This window comes from Anarrhichthys ocellatus, unplaced genomic scaffold (assembly GCF_004355925.1).
Source record: "Anarrhichthys ocellatus isolate YVR2014 unplaced genomic scaffold, GSC_Weel_1.0 scaffold6, whole genome shotgun sequence".
Classification (NCBI taxonomy): Eukaryota; Metazoa; Chordata; class Actinopteri; order Perciformes; family Anarhichadidae; genus Anarrhichthys; species Anarrhichthys ocellatus.
Genome location: NW_022280036.1, coordinates 9,445,624 through 9,455,503, shown reverse-complemented (window position 1 = coordinate 9,455,503; position 9,880 = coordinate 9,445,624). Strand labels below are relative to the sequence as shown.

The 9,880-nt window shown below is 40.0% G+C and overlaps 1 protein-coding gene across 3 annotated transcripts in view; it reads left to right on the top strand.

The window, feature by feature from the left end:
* Positions 1-492: 492 nt before the first annotated feature.
* Positions 493-9,880, top strand: part of nfat5b (nuclear factor of activated T cells 5b) — a 31,879-nt gene continuing 22,491 nt past the window's right edge. For 2 of the 3 annotated variants that reach the window (XM_031846260.1, XM_031846259.1), the window contains exon 1: positions 493-769. In XM_031846260.1, coding sequence (XP_031702120.1) covers positions 697-769 — 73 coding nt within the window. In that variant the 5' untranslated portion in view covers positions 493-696. The remainder of the gene's footprint in view (positions 770-9,880) is intronic. The other variant, XM_031846261.1, reaches the window with a different exon arrangement.

Below are 9,880 nucleotides of genomic sequence, written 5' to 3'. Positions count from 1 at the left end.
TTTGCATAAATCAGCCTTTTTTCATAATATTGCTTATTTTCAAACAGGACTAAGCTTTTGTTATCATTTCCAATGGGTTGTATAAAACATATATCACACAACTTAGCACTCATACTACTAATAATTAAGATAATTAATAAAAAATAATCATAAAACTATAAAACGGCACAAAAAAAATACGGTGTCCATTTTGACATGTCATCGCAGGGCAAACATAATTAATAAAATGAATCATGATCCCATTAAATTTAGTGTATCAGCATGCACACAATACTGAATGTTCAAAATGCCTGCTGTGAAAATGTCGGTGCAATATATATATGAGTATTAATACTGTGTGTGCCGTGCGGCAAAAAACCTGGACAAAGTTTGAATGGATTCAAACCAAACCATGGATATCTCATTACTCTTAAATAATCCCTACATCGCTTTTTACGTATTGCGTCATCGGTGTGGGCGTGGCTCCCGGTGCAGCTCGGGCTGTGTGCTGAAAACATCATGCGTCTGTAGGCGGACCCAGGAGCCAAGTGACAGCGGAGACGGTTAAGCAGCCACAACGACAGGGTCAACTTAGTCACTGCAGTTGTCTGAACACTGGATTGCAGGTATTCTGACAGCCAGAGAGAAGATAATATCGCTCAGTGACGGTATTGACTGACTCGAGAGTGTCCGGTTTCTTCACTCTGAGGGATTGCGATGCCCTCTGACTTTATCTCCCTTTTCAGCGGGGACCTCGACCTGAATTCTCCCAGATCCTTCTACTCAAAAGGTAACAACAGCTCTTATTATTACTCTCTCTCTCTCTCTCTCTCTCATGTGTGGTGGCTCTTGTTATTTCTACTAGTTTATCGATGTGTGTGTGTGTGTGTGTGTGCGCGCGTGTGCGTGTGCGCGCGCGCGTAACTTCCCACCGAACTGTAAATGTGGTGAGGTTCAACCCCCTCAGTGTCGCACATCTTTAAAACTGCCTTCTGCCCCAAGTCTGCTGCTAATACAGTTACGTTTTTAATCTTTCTATACAAAGATGCCAATGTCGTCTTTCACCTGGTACTCTTGTTTTAATTATTTTTCTTGGAGGAAGGTGAAGTAATGTTTTTCTTTCTTTCTTTTAAACGGAAGCCCTCAGCATCAGCTGCATGCGCACCAGTCCGACCAGTTTACTTTCCCCCTGCCTGTTGAAAAGCAGGGCTGTCTATTTTCTCTGTTTTTTTGGAAAAGGCTAACCGTGCACCCCCCCCCCCCCCCCCCCGCACCCCCCGTGCTCTACACCGCCCCCTAGTGGGCCCATGGACATAAACCGTGTTTTCACACGTATGGGAGCCTGAAGCAGTTGTTGAATGTGTATTGTTGTAGCATACTTATTTACAGAAAAGTGTTTTTTTTTTAGATGCAGATATTAGCAACAATGTCTAGCTTGGTAGTCAGTACACCCATCATGACAATGTGCAAAGCTAGCAACTGATCATCCTTTTTGTTTTTCTTCAAATACAAACGCAACGTAAACAAACACGTTAAAAGGAGCCCATGCATGCATAATATGCAGGAGTTGTTGCCTACTGTTTGTAAACACAACATTCAAAGTTGACCTCTCCTCCCCCCGGCGCTTGGCCACCTGTCCTTTGCCTGGACACAGCCCAGTGTACCACTTGCAGCATTAAACACAGCAAGTGAAAGCCAACCCCAGATTCATTCTCGATTTGGAAGAACTATATATGCGTTTTTTTGGTGTTTAGCTTCCTCTTGGATGCGTGGTAGCGCACGTGCAGGGGCCACATACCCAGTGCACAGAGGCTGACGTCAGAAACGTCTCGAACACGGCAAAAATAACAATAAAATACAGGCAGAGGTACTTATAGACACCGCCACACACTTTTAGTAGGCCGTGATTGATGACCGAGAGGGATTACTTTTGTATGAGTCTGTGCATCGTTTTTTAAGGACAACCCTGCATAGTATACCTTTTAATGAAGTTACTTAAGATTTGTGATCAAGATACAGTATGCACTGAGCAGGATATTCTACAGTTGAGAAATGAGCTCAACTTTGTTTTCTACATTACTGCCAACACATCTTTTGCATTTACATACTGCAATTTATTGTTATTCATTGACTGATACATCTGTCGATACCGATATATATCTTGCAACTCACATTATTATGTATTGATGTGTTCAGTTTTACTTGTGACTCATCAGAAAGCCTGTTGTACTGTACACGTGAATCATTTCATGTGCACCACAAAGTCAGCAGAAATTACTTTGAGATGTGCACCAAAAGTTGTTCTTTAGCTTACCTACCTTGTTTACTTACTAATCACACTATTGTGTATTTGTGTCAGCACAGTCAACTCGGCTGTGTGTGATTATCTGAAGTTAGTTTTGCCTCTTGCCGACACGGCGAACTCTCCCCCAGTTTGTCTGTGGGATTGTCAAAAAGAAAAAAAATCCCTTTCATCCTTTAATTCATCAAAGTCAGCATTGACAAGTCATACCCAACACCAGGATACAAAGAATTATTCTCTATTATGGAGATAATATAGAGGGAGTTGCTGCAGCTTGTTGTAGTAATTAATTGGGTTTTTATTTTTTTTAGAAGGCTACATTGAACAGCTAACGATGAGGAATACATATTTTTAGGATGCGAGTAGTTCAGGGAATACCACGGAAAAGCTGTAACAATGGCACTCAGGATAGGAATGCTAGTCGTACCACCTTTCGTGGTCAGTAAGGGACAGCGGGTTAATAGACGTCATAAAATGTCTTCCCACCAGCTTCACATCAAAGGTGAGGAATTTTATGGCTTTGCCGTAAGTTCTATCGAGCTCGGTTAACAATTGTAAGACCGCAGATCTCAACATAGTTTAGTTTTTATTCCTTTCATATTGACACCCACCAAAGCCTGGTCAATCATTAACCCTCTGACTGTCCTGTGTGTAAACCTGGGCTTGAATAGCACTCTATTAATATTGACTCTGCTTTGTTAAGCAAACTTAGCGGCATGCGCTTAAAATGACTTGATTGCCTTGAAAGCTTGTTGATATCTAATGATGAAAGAAAATATGCCCTAGAGAGAAAACATCAGAAAAATAAGGAAAAGTGTATTCAGAGTTCATAAAGGTGATGTGGCAATAGGTTTAGTGAGTGTCTGTTCTGTAATAAACACACCAACAGATGGACTCTGGACTCAAATCTGTCTTTAAAACAGAAAACAAAGATATATTTTCTCTTACTGTTTTGAATGCCGACACAATTAACTCATGACTCGGTAGTCTTGTGAAGTAGAGATCATTGAAAGTATCATGAGGTTCAGTGTTTTGTAGTCCGAGCATTCTTTACGGTGTCTTCACATGTTTAATATCAACCCAGACCTGTTCTGAAACTCACATTATTATGTATTGCTCGGTTACTTGCCAGGTGAGATAAAGGAAGCAACCACATGATCATGCTTAATATTAATGTAAATTTGCATTACGCACGCTCAACCAACCCAGGATGAGACACCAATATGAGTACCAAATGAATGGGTCGGATACTATCTGTCCGAGACTCCACTCTTGTCGAGATACTGGTAATAGTTCCTGACTTCTTCTAGGGTCCGTGATATTCACCTTGGGCCTTTGGTTCCAGCCCTCAGGCTCCTGGGTCTTCTAGGAATGCTGCACTTTTCTGGTTTTGTTCGTCACTCTGTCTACAATGAGTGTAGTGTTGGAACTCTATTGTTCAAACTGGTGCTAAAATGCAAAGCCTAGGCTGAGAAACAGACACGCATGTGTATAATGGCCTAAGAACTTGTTTCTGGTGAACTTTTTAGGACCTCAGGATCTGTATATCTGGTCTTTGTTACTACATCTGCATGAATCCTTTCAACAACCATTTAAATGTCACACAAACGGGCAACAGTAAATAAATGAGTAATAGATTACCAAAGTATTGACAGCATGACCATTATTATAATAAGAAAAGTGCACTCCTCTAACGCATAATGATGTATTAATGATTTGAAGTATTTTCAGTTGAATCCTACAATAAGTACTGTGAACGAGTGACAGTATGTTAAAATAAAAGAGGAATCTTTTTATTCAATTTAATTTTGCTCTTATTAATGAGCTAACCGTAAGCCTGGTTAATGATATACATTTCTCTCATATTCAGTGTTCGCGTTAAGTGCTGATATATTCGTTGTGTATGTGTCTTGACAAAAACAAAAGTGATGCAAATTACTCATTCCTCCTTAACGTCTTTTAAATCTATTTGATTAATCATTAACACTAACCAAACCTCAGTAAACGACTAATCAAGGCCAGGTCAAAATATCACCTCTGCTGGTATTTACTGCACACTTGTTGTGACTTTGTTTTGGCTGCGGCAAATCAATAGATGAGTAATTCAACATGTTGAAGCTGTAGCACCTAAATCTCATTATGAAGTGTCAATTTTATGTGATTTTCTTTCTCGTTAGTGAGGCAGTCCTAAACAATTCGTTGCATTCTAAGGCTGGTTTCTGCTACAATTAGTACATTTTATGTCATACGAGATTGTCAGCCTCCAATTTGTTGTTCTACAACTTTTACACTTTATAAATATTTTACTTACCACACAAAAGCTTATGTTGGTATTTTTTGCGATCTGTGTGAAAAATAGTGAAATATCAAAAATATATCAGCAAATATCTAAAAAAATATATTGTTGAAAATCCCCAAATTATCAGAAAAAAACAATAGTATCTGACAAACATTTGGAAAATATCGTGGAAAAAATGAATCTGAGTATTTTAACGCAAACATTTCTATCACTTGATACCCTTGATTTACTTTACTCTACTCATACTGCTATTTTGGTGGTAATAGTACTGTATTCTATGTCATCATTTGTGGATGTTTAATGCAAGTTTATACATATGTACTACATAGCACACTTAGGTTGTATGATCTGCAATGAAGTTATCAGCAAACCAACTCATTCTTTATCTGCAGACACTTTGTCCTCTTGGTATATTTTAGGTTAGCAGGTCAATAGTGCTCATGAAATGGAAGCAGATATTTGCTTTCCCTGAAGCAGCCAAAACACTTATCGGCTGTTCAGAGGTATCGCTCAGAAAATCCACAAAGTGGAAGAAGAAGCTGTATATCTTGCAGACAATACGGTTTCTGTTTTATTTCTGTGTGTCACGCTGGATGGAAGTGTTCCAGCGATTCAACTGTAGGTTCACCGGCATGAGGATTGATTTATAGTTTAGCATAGGATTTCTGTTTGTAAATCTGGAGATGGTGTCGTCCTCATCGGCCAAAATAGAGCAAGAAAAGAAGCATTTTCAGATTTAGTTGGTCAAGTGCAGGAGGCCACGATGCCCGATGCTTTTACCTCCAATTATGGCGTGGAGGGTTTCTCACACGCTTCTGCGAAAAGCCAAAAGCACCTGTGAGATCTAACACCCAGCCCTTGTGTTTCTCTCCAGAGCAAGATGATTCTGAAGTAAGACATTAATTATTAAGTGTGGTGAATCTTGGCTGACGGGACGCTTTCCATTGGCAGATGAGAAGCGGTAGTTTAGGTGTCAGGCACTCATAGACTGTTCACACTGTGTTATACACTGCCAGGGTATTTCCTGGCTCAAAAAAAGGGAAAGGTGGCACCTCATGTGTGACCTATTGAAGTGTCATTTATTATAATTGTTTATAGCCAAATAGGTGTCTATACTAAATGCCATGCACATGTATGAGGCCTCATCTGCCAACCTGCCAGTAGGAAGCAGCGTCCATGAGTTAAATAATCTTAGATACAAAAAAATATAGTGATTTGATGCTAAACATGTTTATCTGATAAGATAGCTTCTGTTTACAATATAGTAAAATAACAATTGCAGCAGTTGTCTTGTTAGAAATGTGAATTATGCTGTTAATGGCTGACTGTAATAATTAGCTCATGTATCAACTTACTATGTTGTCTTTTTTTAGCGGCATCCTCCTGAGTTGATTCTGCAGTTGAAATTACAGTTGGCACCGGCACATAATACGGTTGAGTAGGGCCTTGATCTATTGCTGCTGGACTCAGGTCTGCATGTCAACATCTTTAATCTCCCAGTTGATCTGAGTGGACTCGCGATCAGCTCACAGGAGACTTTCTTTTTTTTTGACGCAAAATGAAAAATGCCCTCGAGCCATATGGCTGTTTTGAGACACCGCCACAACTGTCTTTGTTGACTTTTATCAAACCTGTGCCATCACAAGGTCTCCTCATAGAGGCTCACACAGGGAGGTATTTCATGACCTTCATGAATGCTGAATAGCTTTGACATAAAGTAGTCTAACAATCCATCCTTCAGCCGTGTGGTATCTCAATATCCTGTGTTTTCATTTCTCTTTTCTGAGTCATCTGCTGCTTCCTTGGGAGACTGGCACGGTCAACGATTTCCCTTTGCATCCTGTCTTTGTTGTTATTCTCTCTCTCTCGCTGTCTTTATTAAAGGGACTCTTGACGGGTTTGGAAACTTGAGTGAGATGCCTGGTCGGGCCGAGGCCAAGAGAAAGGATGGCAGATTATTGTAGCAGATTAATCCTCAGTTGAAGTAGCACTTATCTCTTCTTTGTCAATGTGTCTACTGATTTATTTAGAAAAAGGAAGGTGTCATTGAAGGGGGCACTAACACAAGGAACAAACTTTAATCTGCACAGAGGTTAAGCTTCGTAGAGCTCACTCATGTGTCCATTTATCTACTTGACTTGGGAACAATGTAATTGATTTTGGTGCAACATTTTGGACTCTGGCTTTGGTTGCATGCAGCCCAGCTTTCCTTATTGTTATTGGTTGAGCACAATGTTTTTATTTTGTTCTACTTTGTTAAAACCTCCTATTGTTCCAATCACAGCATCAAAGACATATTTCACCTTCATTTAGTTTAGAAACTTGGTTGGTTTTCACATTGAACTCGAATCTACAACATGGTCACAAGATCGCTAACTGCTGTTTTTTTAAATTTTTTATTAAACCTTTAACGCATTGTGCTTAGCTCCTGACTACATTATGGTCCTTTTTAACCCTGTGTCAAGTTGTCCTGCAGCAGTGTTATTTAAAATCAAAGGTCACGTTTGCTTCTCACCCCCACATACAGTGGAATCTGCCTCAGGACAAGTCAAGGCAAGTCAAGGTGAACTGGGTCTCTCTTTAATAGCTTTGCGTACATGTATTTGGTCCATTATGTCCCTTTTTCAAAGTAGCTGCCAATGTTACTGTTAAGTCCCTGCTCTTATTGAAGTCAGGCACAGTAACTCAGAAAAGCACAATTGTTGTTTATTTTAATTATCAACCAAATTCTCATTGTATTAATCGGTGTGTCATTGTATTATAGTAACAGCATTAGATTGTGTCAGTAATATTTTCTCTGTCTCCCTCTTGTCCACTCCCTCGTGCATCACAGTTTGGCAAAGAGGAAGTTAAATAAGACGTTGTCATAAGTGTTCATTAGTGACTTCTCGGCAAGTCTGAAGACTTATCTCAAGCAAAGATCTAACTCACCTGACTCATTCTGATTCACTCAAATATACGATATAACATATACATTTTCGTTAACAACCTTGATATCAAAAGGTAATCTTGTTTACAAGTTCACCTGGAGGAAAAACAACAACATTTATATCCCCATTTAAACTAGAAACCTTATAGGCTAGCTGCTCTTAAAATTACGTTTTGTCTGCAACTGTGGTGTTTTGAGGAATAGAAAGTACTTCCAATAGGAGCGGTGTACATTTTTACTTGATCAGATAAAAGACTGTAACAGGAATCTCACCCAAATCTACCTGTGGTGAACCCAAAATGAGTTCTTCTACTTTTTCCTGCAAAACTGTCGAGCGAAGGCCGGAACAACAACAACTACCTTCAGTTTTGTGGTAGCAGCATTTGCTGTTTCTTGACCACCTTTTTCCCAGTCTGCTCTGGGTTTTGCCTGAGTAAATTTGTCTGAAGCCATAGGCTCAGTCTGACTCGGGAAGATGAGGTTAAGTGACACATTGTCAGAAATCTGGAAAATGGCAAGTCTCAAAGAAATAAAACGTGCTAAATGAGCACAGAAATACTGTTGGTTTACAAATTGTTGGTGTTTCTAGTCCTTCATTCTCACACTCTACTATTCAATTGAGAATTTCTGAGTGCAGCAGAATGCAACCAGACCTAGTCTACACTAAATGTTCACCCAGTGCCAGCTATTTAATCTGCTTATTTCCACTATGTTATCAATAGTCAACAGCTTTCATCAGAAATCAGTCCTTCAGGTTTCCAGATCAAAACCTCTCTGGTGCCACAGAATATTTTAAAAACATGCTCGCTGTGATTGTAGATGCACTGTAATCGCAATCATCTGCTCAAACGTATTGATTGTATTTCTTGCGTTATAATGTCAACAGTCACTTGGCCACAACAGTTCTCTTTTTGTGAATGCCTGACACTGACACATACCCAGCCATGAACCTTTTTTCCCTTCAGTAATCATAAGCACTTTTCACATAAACCCCAGCAGTCGGCCTAGACCTAACATGTTGTGACATCTTCCTCCTTTCTCTCTAGCAGAGAGATTGATTAGAAGACTCGTATCACTTTCATGTCTGCACAGTCAATACAAACCCACCTCGTAGCTTAGCACAAAGACTGGAAACATTGGGAAACAGCGAAGCCTGGCTTTGTGCAAAGATAACAAAATCAGCATACCACCTCGTCTTAAACTCATTTATTAACACGTCACGTATTGCTTGTTCAGTCCGCACAAAAGCCACTGTAAATGACTGTTGTACCTTCAGACAGAGCCAGGTTAGTGGTTTTGATATTTACTGGTGTCTTGTTTACCCTTGTGGATTGGGCCAAATGTTTAGCATGAAATGGGAATGAAAACAAAAATGCGGTTAGCTTTGCAACTTGGTGATGTCACACTGTCGATGAGTGAGCGCGTGCGTTGTTGCTAAAGGCTCTTCCTGTTGCCTCAGCACGGCTTTTCTGAGAAGCAGACAGAAACACCAGTGTTGGCACACCAAACCTTTTGGTGAACACCTGGATTATACTGTAGGTTGTTGTTAGTATGTGTGTGTGTGTGTGTGTGTGTGTGTGTGCGTGTGCATGTGGTTTTCTCTGAGTCATTTGAGGAACTTCCTGTTACCAGCTAGACATCCATGAAAGTTTTACAGAAGTGTAGCACATTCCAGTGTCTGTGTGTAAGCACACCTTTTTCTTTGGTGTATTTGTCGGGTGCATGTGTGTGTGAGTTTGTGTGTGTGTTGTCTTCTGTGAATACTTTGAATTCCTCTGCTTTTTGAAGTCACGCTTTCATGTTAAACTCGGTGTTTGTTCCATCTTTTTTGAAACTCGGAGCCGAAAGCAGATGTGTTGTAGAGAGAGATTATGCTGAGCCAGAATTGGACTATATCTTTCCCAGTTGTATTAACTCCCAACAACAATAATCAATCCCATTGCACTGCTGTGAGGATGTTAAATCAACTTAAACCTGACCTGTTTGCTGCTGGTTTGGCCCTCACAGGAGCCTCCGTGGCCTGTTTTGTAAAGACCGGTTAGTGGTGTTCGTTGAAAGCAAGTCATGTAAGCTGATGCCTGGTCGTCACTTCAGGATTAGCTGACTGAGAGAGCTACATGCCACAAAGTCTGAGCCTGATGTGACACACAAATTACTGTCACATTTTCAAATGACTCTGTAGAAAGAATAAAACACAGACTTTTAACAAAAATGACCAGAACTCAAAGATTATTGGGATTATGGAATAAATGGCCAAAATAGAAAATGTTTACATTTGTCTTTTTATTTGGAGTCGACCTAATTAAAAGCTGCAGACACATATTCTTCACTGCTACTGCTACTGTATGACCACATATGTTTAAGGGCTGCT